A 17,113-nucleotide genomic window follows, 5' to 3' on the forward strand; every position below is an offset into this window, starting at 1 on the left:
AGGGCTCTTTCCCCCCACTTTCTAGATCCCGATGCTCACAAGACTCCTGCACATGACAAACCCGTGCCATCCTAGGATTTCTTCAGGTTTCATTCATTGTCTTGTAAGCCAACCATAGGATATCACCAAAATGATGATTCTTGCAATGCCAGTCTTCAACACCAGGAAGCAGAGAGAGTTGAAGATGAGCTTCAGCTGGGCTCAGGAGCTGGGCAGGGAGAAAGGCCCTTCCTTTGAGTGCCAGAGGGGTGACACCCGAAATAGCCACTAGGGCAGTGGTTCTCAACCTGGGGGTCATGACCACTTGTGGTCGCATATCAGCTATTCTTCATATTAAATACTTACATTGCAGTTCATAATAATAGCAAAATTACAGTTACACAGTAACACCAAAACCAATTTTATGTTTGGGGATCCCTATAACATGAAGAACTGTATTAAAGGGTTGTAGCATTTGGGATGTTGGAGACCATTGTATTGAACTTCTGCTGGGCATGTACACACACACACACACACACACACACACACACACAGAGAGAGAGAGAGAGAGAGAGAGAGAGAGAGAGAGAGAGAGAGAGAGAGAGGCAGAAGAGCCAGAATTTCATTGTCTTTCAAAGAACCTGCCATGAACTAACAGGAAGTATATCAGGAAGTGATCCTAAGATCACCATACGAGTAAGGGAGCCTGAGGGTGGACTCACTGCTCTATGAGTCTTGACAACATAGAGGTGTCATGAGGATGAGGTCACACTTAGAGCTCCTGCCATCTCACTTCTCTCCAACTGTGGCATCTTGAGTGTGTTCCTACCCACAGAAGCCCCGTGGCTTCTCCTGTTACAGCTTTCTGCTCCCTATGTTTTTACTCCCACACCACGTTGGGTTGGCAAGTAAAAGGGCCAGGGATTATGGTGACTCCATGTTGAGGTCAGGGATCCTGATTCCAGAAGGACTCCAGATGCCGTGCCATGTCTATCCAAGAGGCCATGGAAGGAGGAGAAACCGCACAGTTGCTTTTGCCCTGCCTGCTGGCTATTGGTTCCCTGTTGGCTTCTGCCTTATCAGTTGTGCCGCAATAAGAACTTTGTCCCACTCAATCAAATTTCCACACCCACACCCCGAGAGGTATAAATTCCTGCCCGGGCAAAGCCTACCTGTTCTGCTTCCTGTTGTTGTAAGACTGTCATCTTGTAGCAGCACAGACTTAGCCCTGGCATTCAACATGCTGCTCAATAGGCTTCCTGGCTGGCTGTATGCTGTGGCCTGTGGGCTCCTGCTTCTTCTCCTCCACGTGCATGGTGAGACTGTCTAAGTGAGCAGAGGGACCAGGGTCAGAGCTGCCCAGTTCTGCAGAGTCAGAGGCTGAGCTTGTGGGAGGGAAACACCAGGGAGGGAGGAGATGGTAGAGATGACAGATGAAAGTGGATATGTGCACCCCTTAGTGCCCCCACTGAAGTTCACAGGATGGGCCCTGTGGAGGAGGGTCAGAGATGTGTAGGGTTACCATGTACTGAGGAGCCAGCAGGGACAGAAGAGCGGGAGGGACATGTCCCTTCTCTGTGTGTCGTTGTACATAGAGCTCCTAGTGATTGTGTGGATAATGATAATAATTCTTTCATAATACCAAGTGGCTCTGAACCTGTCACCTTCCTGACTAGAGAAGTGCTCTATCAATTTTCAAGAGGGCCAATGGACAAGGTTTCTGGCCCTAGATAATTCAGAAAGCCTCATCCTCACATGCCGCAGCTGAACTGAGAGGACTCAGCTTACCTTCCCCATGTACCACAGTGACAACGAGGTAGGAATTCCCAAGTGTGGTGACAACCGATGGTTTCTCTCCACCTACAGGCCAGGACTCAGCCAGCCCCATCAGGAACACACACACAGGGCAGGTGAGAGGAAGCCTCGTCCATGTGAAAGACGGTGAACTTGGTGTCCATACCTTCCTGGGGATTCCCTTTGCCAAGCCACCTGTTGGACAACTGCGCTTTGCTCCCCCTGAGCCACCTGAACCATGGAGTGGTGTGAGAGATGCAACCTCTGAGCCAGCTATGTAAGTTTTGGGGCCCAGGGGACTTCAGGCCTGAGCTCTAGGCCACATTTCCTCTATCTCAGCTCTATTGCAGTGTTCTGTCTGTACAAGGGCCTCTCTCGTGCATTTTTTCAATGAATGTGCTAAGGATTAGAGAGGAACAAGGGTGCCAGGCTCCTGGGTCAGAGCTTGGCACCTGCAGGGACTTAACTGCAGGTTCTGCAGTGAGGAGCAGAGACTAAGGCCATTCTTCCCGGTCACTGTGACCATCCACTGTCCAGGTGCCATTGACTAAAGAACAGGGGCACATGTTTTCCACTGGAGACAATGTGGAAGAAGGAGGTACCGTGAGAGTTTGGAGTGAGATGGAGAATGTCTCACTACCCTGTTATTGTCCATTCATTCCTATAGATCCTATGTGGGCACAGCCCCAATACCCAAGTATCTTAGTTTATTTCCTTATGCTGTGCTAGAGGACCCTGACATAAACAATGCAGTGAGGAAATATTTTACTATGGGTCACAAGTCCAGGTTATAATCAACCATAGGTGGAAACCACGGGGCAGAAGTTTAAGGCAGCTGTTGATATCATGCCCATAATCTGGAATAGAACCTGAATGTCACATGCATGCCTGCTAATGCTTCACTTACTTTCTCCATTCTTACACAGTTCAGAAAATCTTCCTAGGGGACGGTACCTCCTATAATAGGCAAGTGCTGACAGGGTAGCAACTGGGAGGGCCATGGGAGAGAGGAGGTGTTCTCTTTAGTGTTCAGCTCTGAGGTAAGAACAGTAGGGATAATACGGCCCCACCTATTTCATGGGATTATAAGGACTGGGTGAGCACTAGACGCCAAGGTCTGAACAAAAAGTCGATAAACTGTGTATTGACATAAAATAAGCCGTGTGTGGCTCAGTTGCTCCCTAGATGCTTTGAGGGACAGTTGAGAGGGTGTTCTGGACATGGCCACTCACTGCTATGTTCAGGTCTCACTAGGACTGATGGTTACACTAGTAATCCAGTAAGCTAATCTGTGCAGAGGGCCCGCTAGCTGCTGGCACGGCCTGGGTGACCTAGTATATCACAGCCCCTGTGATACTTTGCTGTGTATGTCAGCTTGGGTCCACCACAGCACTGACAGCTGGGAAAGTATTAGAACAGATATTATTATAAACGTATTTTAAAACTCTGCTTAATATTTAAATCAGTAAAATTTGAGTAAATGGGTAACATGGCTGGGTGGGCCTTGTCCAATTCATTAGAAGCCTCAAAAGAAGAAAAACTAAATTTCCCCCAAGCAGGATGGAATTCTGCCTCCATATTTAATCTATACCATCAGCCCTTCCCCGGGCCTCTATCCTGGTCTGCTCCACAGACTTTCTAGTCCCAGAAATGTGTGAGTCAGTTAAAATAAACCTTTTCTAAGTCTCTCTCTCTCTCTCTCTCTCTCCCTCTTTCTCACCCCCCCCCCCCACAGACACACACACAGACACACACACAGTTCCCAACTTTCAGGGAACCGCCTTTGGCTTTATGGTATTCTGAAAGGGGTACACATTAAATAGAAACCATACTTCAAATTTTGAAGGTTTTCTTTTTTTTGAGCCAGCAGTATGCAGTACAGTGTTGACTAGTGGTGTGCACTAGTGACGATTGATGCAGCGTTCAGGGTACCTTTCAAGTTGGTGAGGTTCAGTTATGTTGGTCAACAAGTAGTCTGTATTACATATATTTGTAACTTAAGATTTTTTTTAATTTCAGTCCTAATCTCTTCATTTATTTTTCTATTTATTAGATTGTTACCCTGTCCCCACTTCCAGAATCTGTTCAAGCATAATTATCTTTCCCTGGACAGGTGACACACTTCTCCCAGCCTGATGCAAAACTCTCTGTGTATTATCAGGTCAGAGAAACAATGGCATGAGAAGCACTGGGTGTGCCTGATTGGAGGATCCCCATGAACGCTCACCTTTGAAGTCCCCATCAGTTACACGGGCTTTTGTGAGAGGATCTTGGCGAACCAAATTCACCCATTAAAATATTATCTTTTAAGAAAAAACGAACTCCATACTTCAAGAAGTAAACATGCACATGAACTTTCGGAATGTGGCTCTGTTTATAAAAGATTTCCTCTGAGACAGAGCTGATCCCAGGGCTGGCTTTGGGCACAGCTGGGAGACAGTAAGAATTTGTCCTCCCATTCCCTGTGTTCTGGGGCTGTTCCTTTTTTTTTATTTTACTTTTAAAAATTTATTTTTTTATTTAATATGATCTTACTTGTCTGTATGTGTTCCATGGGTGTACAGGTACCCAAAGAGGCCAGAAGAGAAAATCGGCTCCCCGAGAGCTGTAGCTATAAAAGGTTGTGAGGCACCCCGTGGGGGTGCAAACTGAACGTAGGTCCTCTGCAAGAGCAGCACACATTGTTAATCATCAAACCAGCCCCCTTTCTGTTCCCTACCCCTCAAATACTTTTACATAATTGTTTATATGAGATAAATGCACAGATATAAAAGCCAAGAAAAAAATAGGCAAGTGTTCCTGTCTCAATAAACATAATTAAGACAATTTTCTACATGTCTGCCCAGAGGCCCGCGGGATCTAGGTCAGTGGTTCTCAACTTGGGTGTTGCTATTCCCACAGGTGTTGAATATCAGATATCTTGCTTATCTTATATTTGCATTACATTTCATAACAGTAGCAAAACTGCAGTAAAGAAGTAGCAACAAAGTAATTATTTGGTTGGGGATCTCCACGACATGTGGGGCTGTATTAAAGTGTTAAAGCATTAGGAAAATTGAGAACCGCTGATCTAGACATTCCCTCATTCATATCCCTTCCCAGCATATTCCACCTTGTGTCCGTCAGCAATCAAACTAACCACCACACCAGGATTACCTTGCACAGGAAGACAATCGTTTTCACAGAGGCCGCCAACAGCCTCCATATACTAGCCTGATTCAGGACGTTACTTTTCAACCAGATGCCTCCCTAAAAGTATTGATCCATTTTCATATCTATAGAGCTGGTGGCCTTTACCTTGGCAGGAAAGGACTTTAGAGAGGGGTCAAACATTATCATGCCATCCTGGAAAGTAGTATCTGAAGATGACTGAGAGAAAAATTCACACTATGATTTAGGTTTGACCACCACATATCTTGGGCTCTCTGTCTTCCATTTTCAACAGGTGTCTGCAGACTGATATCATGACTTCACAGTTTTCAAAAGAGAGGAAGATGAGCGTGCCTCTCCTGTCTATGTCTGAGGACTGCCTGTATCTCAACATCTACACACCGGTTCATGCCAAGGAAGATTCTAACTTACCTGTGAGTGCCAGGCTATGGTCAGCTGGGGAGGTTGTTTCTTCCTCTGGAAGATTGGAAGGGACAAAGGAATTCTGAGCTCCCCTGTAGTTTAGTTTCTGTTTAGTAGTCTTACCTTATTGAGGTGAAGAAGGTCATCCCAGCCATGGTGAGCTGCTTAAACCTGGGTGTGTGACTCAGAGCTCTGGGACTCTAGAGTTAAGAGGATCTAGGTCTTTAATTAAACCAGAAATTCTTCTATCAACTTGAACCTGGCAGACCCACTCTGGAGGGTACTTGAGGGCTGCATGTTGACATCACCAAAATTTCTAGCTGCAGAGTATGTGTTGTGCCAATGGGATCTGATGTCCCTTCTGATTTGCTATCAGGAAAGACACATGTGGAGACACTCCTGTTTGCTCCACTTTGATGGGTCTGAGAGTGACGATGACATGACCTGTGCTGTAGGGTATTAATCTATGCTGAGATTTCCTGGTGGGAACATGGGAAGGAAATATGTTTCGAGGCCTAGAGTACCCAATCAGAGGGTCATGTCCTGAAATCCTGCAAAGATTGGTATGCATGTCAACCTGCACAGAGGCAAAGCAGTTGATAATAGGAGGCACTACAGTTGACCTTGGACTGGGTGTGGTCCTCCTGAGATCTGTGTTGTCTCCAGGTGATGGTATGGATTCATGGTGGTGCACTTGTTCTGGGAATGGCTTCCATGAATGATGGATCCATACTGGCTGCTACTGAGAATATAGTAATTGTCTCGATCCAGTATCGCTTGGGTATCCTCGGCTTCTTCAGGTAAGCCTGGAACTGGGCTGGACAATGGGGTCTGAATAGAACATGGACAGACCTGTAATTCCTGTTCCTGCCACTTCACAGCACTGGAGACAAACACGCCACAGGCAACTGGGGCTACCTGGACCAAGTGGCTGCCCTACGCTGGGTCCAGCAGAATATTGCCTACTTTGGAGGCAACCCTGGCCAGGTCACTATTTTTGGCGTTTCAGCAGGAGGAACAAGTGTGTCTTCACTTGTTCTGTCCCCCATGTCCAAAGGACTCTTCCACAGAGCCATCATGGAGAGTGGAGTGGCCCTGCTGCCTGACCTTATCTCTGACACCCACGAGAGGGTCTACACGGTGAGTGCCCTCATAAATGCTAGCCCATACTTTGCTGCTTCAGTTCTTGGCTTTGGTACTCTGGCATTCTGTTAAGTGGGAAAAGCTAGGATTATGGGAAATAGTTTCTTTTCAGTAATTTCCGAGAGGCATAAAATTTACAATATTCCCCTCTGCTTTATGTATGCTGAGTGTGATATATGACAAGGAAGGCTGTGCCCAGTGGCTTCAACCATTGACAAAACACTTATGCATGGTTTCCTAGTTTTCTTCTTATTGCTGTGATAAAGACCATGGCCAAAAGCCGTTTGTGGAAAAAAGGGTTTATTTCATCTTATGGTTTATAATCCAACTTGAAGGGAAGTCAGAGTGGGCATACGGGCAGGGACCTGGAGCCACAATGAAGCTTAGGAGGAACACTGCTTACTGCTTTGTTACCTATGGCTTCCTTAGTTTGCTTTCCTTTTTTATTCTTTTTATTGTGCTATACATTTTTCTCTGTTCTCCACCCTTCATCCCCTTTTCTTTTCTACCCTCTCCTATGACCCTCTTTACTCAGGAGAACTTGTCTTTTTTTCTTTCCTATGTAGACTCATATATATCTCTCTTAGGGTCCTCTTTGCTGTCTAGGTTCCCTGGGGTTGTGCACTGTAGGCTGGTTTTTCTTTGCTTCATGTCTAAAAGCCATTTATGAGTGAGTATATATGACATTTGTTTTTCTTTATCTGGTTTACCTCACTCAATATGTTTTTTTTCTAGATCCATCCATTTGCCTGCAAATTTCAAGATGTCATTATTTTTTACCACTGACTAGTACTGCATTGTGAAAATGTACCACATTTTCCTTATCCATTCTTTGGTTGCGGAGCATTTAGGTTGTTTCTAGGTTCTAGCTATGACACTCAATGCTGCTATGAACATAGTTGAGTTGGTATGATTGAGCATCCTTTGGCTATATACACAAAAGTGGTATTGCTGGATCTTGAGGTAGATTGTTTCCTAATTTTTTGAGAAATCACCATACTCATTTTCAAAGTGGCTGTACAAGTTTGCACTTCCACCAGCAATGGATGGGTGTTCCTCTTACCTCACATTCTCTCCAGCATAAGTTATCATCAGTGTTTGTGATCTTGGACATTCTGACAGGTGTAAGATGGAATATCAGAGTTGTTCAGAATTGCATTTTTCCCATGGTTCATGATGTTGAGCATTTACTTAAGTGTCTTTCAGGCATTTGATATTTGTTTGTTGAGAGTTCTCTGTTTAGGTCTGTACCCCATTTTTAGCGAATTATTTGTTCTTTTGATTTCAAGTTTCTTGAGTTCTTTGAATATTTTGGAGATCAGTCCTCTTTTTGATGTGGGATTGGTGAAGACTTTCCCCATTCTGTAGGTTGCAGTTGTGTCTTGTTGATTGTAGACGAATGCAAAATAGATCTATCACCTTGCACAAAACTCAGGTCCAAATGGATCAGAGATCTCAACATAAAACCAACCACACTGAATCTCATAAAAGAGAAAGTGGGAAGTACACTTGAATGCACTGGCACTGGAGACATCTTCCTAAATATAACCCAAGTAGCACAGACACTAAGAGCAACAATTAATAAATGGGACCTGAAACTGAGAAGCTTCTGTAAAGCTAATGATAGTTTACTTTCTTATATAGTCTGGAAACTTGCCCATGGGTGGTACTGCCCATAGTGAGATGGGCCCTTCTGCATCAGTCATTTAATAGCAAAATTCCCGGACACAATTATGAGCCAACCTGAGGGAGGCATTTTCTCAGTTGAAGTTCCTTTTTCAAGGTTACCCTGGCTTATGTCAAGGTGACAAATAAATACCTAAGGACACAAGGATTGAGGGAAAGGGTCAGCTGGTAAAAATACTCACTGTGCAAGAGTGAGTCCCCACGTGCAAATATCCAGAGCCCACATAAGGCTAGAGGAAGTACTATGAGTCAGTAAACCAGTGTTTCTACGAAGAGATAGGAAACAGAGACAGAAGAATCCCTGGAAGGCCCTGGCCCAGCTAAAGTGGTGTAGATGAAAGGAAACATGGGGTAAGATGACAAGTGACACCCGAGGGTGTTCTCTGACATTCATAGGCAAAATATGACACGTCATACCTATTGCCACATATGAACACCACACACAAAACAAACAAAACTACAAAACATGAATATGCAGACAGAATTCCCTTTCCAAGTTGACAACTCTGAGAAACAGAAAATGCGAACAATTTCACTTAAGTCTTTTCATACACAACAAACAATAGGTTGTGGTAATTAGGGGTAAATGACACCTACTTGGATTCAAGAAAACTCTACCTCCTGCTAGGATGAATGAGCCAACTACTGCCTGTTCCATTTACAGACGGTGACCAACCTATCTGGATGTGAGCCCAAGGACTCAGAGGCCCTGGTGCGCTGTCTCCGAGGCAAGAGTGAAGCAGAGATTTTGGCTATTAACCAGGTTGGGAGAATTGTGTGGCTTGGAGGTGCTAGTCACCAGGATATGGGACTGCCAGTTCTTACTACTCAAACCAGATAATTTACTTGTCTCCGTGGTTAGCTGCCCTGTTAGTATGGTGTGTAGAAATATCAAAAGAGAAAAAAAGACAAAATCTTCTGAGTAAATTGGGAGCATGGGGATTTTGGGAGAGGGTTGAGGGGAGGGGAGAGGCAGGGAGGGGAGCAGAGAAAAATGTAGAGCTCAATAAAAATTGATAAAAAAGAAATATCAAGATAAGATAATTTTGATGTCCAGTTTCTTCTAGAGTGAGCATATCATCCTGAAATGAGATAGGAAATGGGGGAAATGGTGGGTATTCAGTGGGCATCAGAAGATTTAGGTGATTGATCTTTAGCACTGACTCTTAATGCCCCATAGGTCTTCACTATGATCCCTGGTGTGGTGGATGGGACGTTCTTACCAAGGCACCCTCGGGAGCTGTTGGCCTCTGTGGATTTTCGTCCTGTCCCCAGTATCATTGGTGTTGACAGTGATGAGTGTGGCTGGGGAATCCCCTTGGTGAGACCTGGTTCTAAGCCCCTGAAAGCCTAAAATCAAATGGTGGGTGGTGGGAACTCAGAGATACTTTGATCTAGAGACAACCCATTCTATACTTAAGACTCTCCTCTGCTTCCCAGTTCATGGGCCTTGATCCTGTCATAAAGAACATAACCAGACAGACCCTGCCAACTGTTCTGAAGAGCAGAGCCGCACACATGGTGAGAGACCTTGGCTCCTGTCCCGATAGAATTATTAGTATCTATTAATATTACTCTAAGAAAAATTATTAATAAAAATTACTATAATTATTCTGATATACTCTTCTCAGATACCATACCCAGAAATAAAGGCAACTTTGTGTGTGTTTCTGTGTGGACTCACCCAAAGCTTGTACATTTCATCCTATACCCTGTCTCTCTCCTGGCAACGTTCATTACTAAGAGGTTGCTGCCTACCTATCCAAATGCTTCCCCTACATCATCCTCCCTGATTCCTCCTGCTGTAGCTGCTGCCTCCTGAGTGTGGTGACCTGCTGATGGAAGAGTACATGGGGGACGTTGAGGACCCACAGACCCTGCAAGCACAGTTCAGAGAATTGATGGAGGACTTCATGTTTGTGATCCCTGCACTCCAAGTAGCACATTTTCAGCGTGAGTACATCTGCAACAAGGTTGAGGGAGGAAACTCAGAGCTGTGGGTCCCAGGTGAGCACTGAAGTGTTCACATATGATACATGTTGATCATATCTCTGATACCAGGCACCTGGAGACACTTATCTCGGTAAATCCTTATGGCTAGAGGGAGAATGTCTTATCCATGTCTTATCCATGTCCATGTCTAGAGGGGGAATCATGTCAGTTACACTCAGTATCTTGCAAAAACTCCCCATCTGGAAGTGTCAGGGTTACTGTTTTTTTTTAATTTTATTTTTTCATTTTTTTTGTATTTTTAAAAAAATTTTATTTATTTATTTATTAAGAATTTCGACCTCCTCCCCGCCTCCCTTTTCCCTCCCCCTCCACACCTCCCCCTCCCTCACTAGTCCTAAGAGCAGTCAGGGTTCCCTGCCCCGTGGGAAGTTCAGGGTCCGCCCCACTCCATCCAGGTATATAAAGGTGAGCATCTAAACAAACCAGGCTCCCACAAAGTCAGTCCATGCAGTAGAATCAAAACCCAGTGCCATTGTTCTTGGCTTCTCAGTCAGCGCTCATTGACAGCCACAATCAGAGGGTCCAGTTTGATCACAAGCTCCATCACTCCAAGTCCAGCTGGCCTTGGTGATCTCCCATTAGTTCAGTCCCACCATCTCAGTGGGTAGGCGCACCCCTCACGATCCTGACTTCCTTGCTCATGTTCTCCCTCCTTTTGCTCCTCATTTGGACTTTGGAAGCTCAGTCCAGTGCTCCAATGTGGGTCTCTGTCTCTATCTCCATCCATCGCCAGATGAAGGTTCTATGGTGATATGCAAGATATTCATCAGTGTGGCTATGGGACAAGGCCAGTTCAGGCACCCTCTCCTCTGCTGCCCAGGGAACAATCTGGGGACCTCTCTTTGGACCTGGGAACCCCTCTAGAATCAAGTCTTTTGCAAACCCTAAAATGGCTCCCTTAATTAAGATATTTACTCCCCTGCTCCCATATCTACCCTTCCTCCATCCCACCCATCTTATTCCCCCAAGCTCTCCTGAATCCTCCCCTTCTCCCTTCTCTCTACCCATCTCCCCTTACATCCACCCCCCACCCCCAGCACTCAAGTTTTGCCTGGCAATCTTGTCTATTTCCAATATCCAGGAGGATAACTGTATGATTTTCTTTGGGTTCACCTTCTTATTTAGCTCCTCTAGGATCACGAATTATAGGCTCAATGTCCTTTAATTATGGCTAGAATCAGGGTTACTGTTTAACAAAAGGTTTCCCATAACCGATGCCCCAGCCTGGAGCTCACCACTCAGCTGTGATTCCAGGGAACTTTAGAGCAAGGTTTCTTGTCACCGAAGTTAGGTGGGAAAACTCCATGTGAGGAAGCATTATGTCATCATGTGTCCTCATTCCCAGGGTCCCACGCTCCTGTCTACTTCTATGAGTTCCAGCACCAGCCCAGCTTCATTAAACATGCCAGGCCGTCCCACGTGAGGGCTGACCATGGTGACCACGCTGCCTTCGTCTTTGGCTCTGACTTATGGGGCTTGAGACGTGAGTCTTCCTTGTTTTCCTTGAGCTGAGTAGAGCCCCTGATGGCTTCCTGTGGAATTACTGAGCTCTTAGGACAGTTGAGGAAACTGAGGCTCTGGGAGAGAATGTAGTCGAGTGAGAACCATTTCTGAACTAAGAGAAAAGAAAAGAAAACTTTAGCAAGGTTAGAATATGAACCTTTCCTAGTCCAGCTTGTGTTAGCAGGAATGAGCACAAACGGAGGTAGGAGTGAACCTGAGTAGAGATTTGGATGAATACTGGGTTCTGAATGCCGAGTAAAGAGAGCATACACCAGGTCTAGGATTCGGGGTCAGGCTACGGTTGAGGTCTAGGATGCAGGACCAGGCTGTGGTTGCTAGAGTAGAGAATGAATTGGCACCTACATACGGTAGCTAGGACTTTGACCCCTTTCTCCTTTTGTCTGCAGTTGACCTCACTGAGGAGGAGAAGCTGCTGAACAGGAGGATGATGAAGTACTGGGCCAACTTTGCAAGACATGGGTGAGAACACGCCCCTCCCTCAATCTCCTTATGGTTGGGTCTCCATCCAGGGCACCAATGTAGGTGTGCCTCATTAGCATGCATGGGTCTTTAATCACACTCTAGTCTTCTCCATCCCAGAGCACATTTAGGCAGACACCTTCTAGCTTTCAGTTACTGCTAATTCCACAGAGTCCTTGTGTGTGAGTCACAGTGTTCTGGTACTGTTCTCTAGATTTTCCCTCTGAGAGGGAGACACAAACCTAGACAGCTTCCTTTGTTTCATATCAGACACTAGTGAGCGACACTTGTATTCTCTATCAGCACACCAGCTCATCTGTCCCCTTAGGCCCTTGGCCTACTCATCCACTGCTCTGACCCCAATCAAGGCGTCAGGTCTTGGATGAGAGTGACCTCACCCTTCCCTGCTGGTATCATATCCACAGGAACCCCAACAGTGAGGGTCTCCCCTACTGGCCCGAGTTGATTCATGATGAGCAGTACCTGAAGCTGGACATCCAGCCTGCTGTGGGACGAGGCCTGAAGGCCAGGAAGCTGCAGTTCTGGATGAAGACTCTGCCCCAGAAGATCCAGGAGCTAAAGGGGACTCAGGTTAAGCATGGAGAGCTCTAGTGCCCATCACAGGAAAGATACATGGGGTTGAGGGCAGATGTGATCATCTTGAGGTTACAAAATCCATTTATTTATTTTTATTCATTCCAAACTCTCACAAGCATTTCTAACCTCAATATTTGCTCTTTCACGTTTGTGTGAGAAACTCTCTGTGTGATATTTATCCTTCTGGATACATTTTGGTAGAATCAATAAATGGTCTCAAAACCATATGAATGCTTGCTCTGCTCATCTTTAATACTTCACTCTTTTAGACTCTCTCCTTCCTTTCTCCCTCTATCATCTTCTCCTCATCCCCATGCCTCAGACCCTTTCTATGATAGGATAGCCAGGACCCTGATGCTTTTAAATTCTATGGAGTTTCCAAACTGTTCCATCAGAAAGCAGTCAAGTGGTTGCAGGGAGCAGAGACCAAAGACATAAAGGGTCATGAGCTGAATTTTCCGATGAAAGAATTATTCTCATACTTGAAGTGTGGGTTGTTGCTTATGTACATATTCTTATGTAATTTTAAGAAGTTGTGCTGGTAAAATATAAATTTGATTGCAAAGAAATCATTTTCCAACAAAGCTTTCCAATGGTAAAAGAGCTACTAAGCTTGTAAGAACCCCCCAGCGATGCATCCTCAGAAATGTGGACCTCACAGAGGTGTATTCACAGCAGGAGCTCAGCAATGCCTTCCTGCTCTCCTGGAAGTATCAGTCACATATCACCTTTACTTAAAAGGACTTTTCTCTCTACCAAGCTAAGAGCCTGGCTAAATAGTCTCATTTCTCTCCTACCCCCTGGTGTTTAGAGAGGGTACTGCAAGAATCATTACTGATGATTATTGGTTTAAAACAGCAACGAAAGGACTGGGTGCCTGTTTTCCCCAGGTCAGCGAGTAGTTGTACATTTCTTTAATCTCAGCTCCCTAGACAGAAAGAATGTATTGGGTTTCAGGCCATGCTGGTTGTGAAGTGAATTTTAAGACAAGCAGTATAATATAGTATGGTACTTTCTCAAAGTAAGAAAATAAACAAATACATACATACATACATACATACATACATACATACATACATAACATAAAGCATGTCCTTCTGCCTGGATGCTTGTTACTGTGCTCACATGGAGTGGGTACAGGAGGAGGGAGCACAGGCTGGGGTGGGAGGAGCTTGAGTTCTGACCCTGCAGTAGATTTTTCAGTTGCAACATCAAGACATACTGGACATCAACTGGACAAGAATTAGGTGGCGGGGGAGGGGGGCTGGTGTATTCTTCCAGAAAGAGAAGAAAAATTTCAGCACCTCCGATGTGGGATTCCCCTATATATGCTGTAATTACCATTGATTAATAAAGAAGCTGCTTTGGGTCTATAGCAGGGTAGAACAGAGCTGGGGGGGGAACTAAACTGAATGCTGGGAGAAAAAAGGCAGAGTCAAGGAGACACCATGGAGCCACCAGAGGGGAAAGACGCGAGCTGTCAGCTGGAACCTTGCCGATAGACCATGAACCTCATTGTAAAATATAAAATAATGGAGATGGGCTAATTCTAGATGTAAGAGTTAGCCAATTAGAAACTAGAGCTAATAGATCAAGTAGTGATGTAATTAACATAGTTTCTTAGTGATTATTTTGTAGTCTGGGCACCTGGGAACAAACAAGTGGCCTCCAACAACAATTCTTAACTAAGTGCATGTGCTCTGCAGATACCATAGTGTACACTGTGTGTATTGTGGCCAGTATGAAACTGTTCCTACTTCTTCATACTGAAAAATGACAGCCATACATGCCATCTCACCTCCTCACGATTCTAAAGACAATGGGGCCCCTTAGGTACAACTGTGCTCACCAAAGAGAACACTCCATCTGTGTGAGGCTGAAGGGTATGGATTGTGTCCCAGCAATTCCCTGGAACATGGCACTTCTCCAGGCTCTTCCATGTTCCTTCTTATTCTCACTGAGACCCTCAGCAGTTCCCTGGAACATGGCACTTCCCCAAGCTCCTCTATGGTCCTTCTTATTCTCACACTGCAGGCAGAGCCAGGAGCTCACAAGATGAGCAGAGAGTCAGCGGGTCTGCACAGGGTGAAAGGGCATTCACTCTGCAGTCAATCCCAGGAAAGATGGAGCTGGGAATGGGCCTCAGAATCTCCCTGCTCTACTTGATGTCACAAAGGAAGAGTCCATGAGCTAGGTCAAGCGCCCTTATGCCACAGGAAATAATTCCATTTTCACTTGAGTATTTACAGAGATTTTAAGTTTCTAAATTATAATCTCCTTCCAAGCCTCAGCACCAGAAAGCAGTCAGGAAACTGCTCAAGACACTAGTCAATGTAAAGGGATGAGATGGAACTGTTCAGAATCACAGAAACAGCCTCACACTTGAGGTGAGCATGATAACAATGTCTCACACATTTGCTCAAAATAACAAAGACATGTAGATAAATGGATGAATTTGATCATATAGGATCATTTAATAATAGATCGTTTCAGAGACAATAAAGCTATTGAAATTCTAAAGTGTCCTGTGAGCCCCCAAGTGTACGGAGAGGTGTTTTCAGGAGGAGCTCAATAATACCTTCATACTATAGCAGAAGTTTCAGGCAGCCACTCTCTTGTACTCAGAGGAATTTTTCTTCCCTCTCCCAGCACCTAAGTCAGACTGTGCTGTGTGCTTGTCTATCCCTTGATGTCCAGGGTAGAACATGCTAGAATCACCATTTTCATCTAATGTTATTAATAAACCTAGGCTGTGCAAGTTCAGAAATGAAAAGGGGGACATAACAAAAGACATGGAGGAAATCCAGAGAATTATCAAGTCATATTTTGAAAACCGAACTCCACAAAATTAGAAAACTTAAAGGAAATAGACAATTTCTGAATAAATATAACTTACCAAAATTAAATTAAGAAGAGATAAGCAAATTAAATAGACCTATAACTTCTAAAGAAATAAAAACAGTCATCAAAAATCTCCCAACCAAAAAGAGTCTAGGACCAGAGGGTTTCAGTGTAGAATTCTACAAGATTTTCTAAGAAGAATTTATACCAATGCTCTTCAAATTGTTTCACGCAATAGAAACTGACAGAACACTACCAAATTCTTTTTACAAGACTACAATTACCCTGATACCCAAACCACACAAAGACAATACTATGAAAGAGAAATACAGACCAATCTCACTCATGAATATTGATGCAAAAATACTCAGTAAAATACTGGCAAACTGAATCCAAGAACACATCAGAAAAATCATCCACCATGACCAAGTAGGCTTCATCCCAGAGGTGCAGGGATGGTAAAACATACAAAAATTTGTCAATACATTCCAGCATATAAACAAACTGAAAAAAGAAACCACATGATCATCTCATTAGTTGCTGAAAAGCCTTTGACTAAATATAACATCCCTTCATGATAAAAGTCACGGAAAGAGTAGGGATACAAGGAACATGCCTAAACATAATAGAAGCAATATACAGCAAGCCAACATCAAACTAAATGGAGAGAAACTCAAAGTGATCCCAATTAAATCATGAACAAGTCAAAACTTGTCCAGTCTCTCCATACCTATTCAATATAGTTCTTGAAGTTCTCCTAGCTAGAGCAATAAGATAACAAAAGGAGATCAAGGAGATACAAATCATAAAAGAAGAAGTCAAACTCTCTCTATTTGCTGGTGCTATATAGTTTACTTAAGTGACCCCAAAAATTCTGCCAAGGAACTTCTACAACTTATAAACACCTTAGAGTAATGTAGTAGGAAACAAGATCAACTAAAAAAATTAGTATCCCTCCTTTATATAGATGATAAATGTGCTGAAAACAAAATTAGAGAAGCATCACCCTTTACAATAGCCACAGATAACATAAAATATCTTTGAATAGCTCTAACCAAACAAGTGGACGGCCTGCATGACAAGAACTTTAAATCTTTGAAGAAAGAAATTGAAGAAGACACCAGAAAATGGAAAGAGCTCCCATGCTCTTAGGTAGGTAGAATTAGCATAGTAAAAATTACAATCTTACCAAAAGTGATTTTCAGATTCAATGCAATTCCCATCAAAATACCAGTAAAATTCTTCACGGACCTCAAAAGAACAATACTCAATTTCATATGGAAAAGCTAAAAACCCAGGATAGCCAAAACAATCCTATACAATAAAGAATCTTCTGGAGACATCATAATCCCTGACTTCTAACTCTATTACAGAGATACAGTACTGAAAAAAAGCCTGTTATTGGAATAAAAACAGACAGAAAGACCAATGAATCTGAATCAAAGACTGAGATATCAGTCCACACACCTAAGAACATCTGATTTTTGACAAAGAAGCAAAAAAT

General features: G+C 44.0%; 1 protein-coding gene across 1 annotated transcript; it reads left to right on the forward strand.

Moving 5' to 3' along the window:
* Positions 1-1,140: 1,140 nt before the first annotated feature.
* LOC125398351 (liver carboxylesterase-like) lies at positions 1,141-12,995 on the forward strand. The gene is made up of 12 exons (XM_087900672.1): positions 1,141-1,295; positions 1,846-2,050; positions 5,219-5,357; positions 6,013-6,146; positions 6,228-6,486; positions 8,840-8,938; positions 9,356-9,496; positions 9,616-9,696; positions 9,984-10,128; positions 11,534-11,671; positions 12,099-12,171; positions 12,597-12,995. The coding sequence occupies exons 1-12, from the start codon at positions 1,220-1,222 to the stop codon at positions 12,781-12,783; spliced, it is 1,677 nt and encodes a 558-aa protein (XP_087756798.1). The 5' UTR covers positions 1,141-1,219; the 3' UTR covers positions 12,784-12,995.
* Positions 12,996-17,113: the final 4,118 nt, after the last annotated feature.

The sequence above is a fragment of the Myodes glareolus genome, chromosome 22, assembly GCF_982192425.1.
Source record: "Myodes glareolus chromosome 22, mMyoGla1.1, whole genome shotgun sequence".
In the NCBI taxonomy this organism is placed as follows: Eukaryota; Metazoa; Chordata; class Mammalia; order Rodentia; family Cricetidae; genus Myodes; species Myodes glareolus.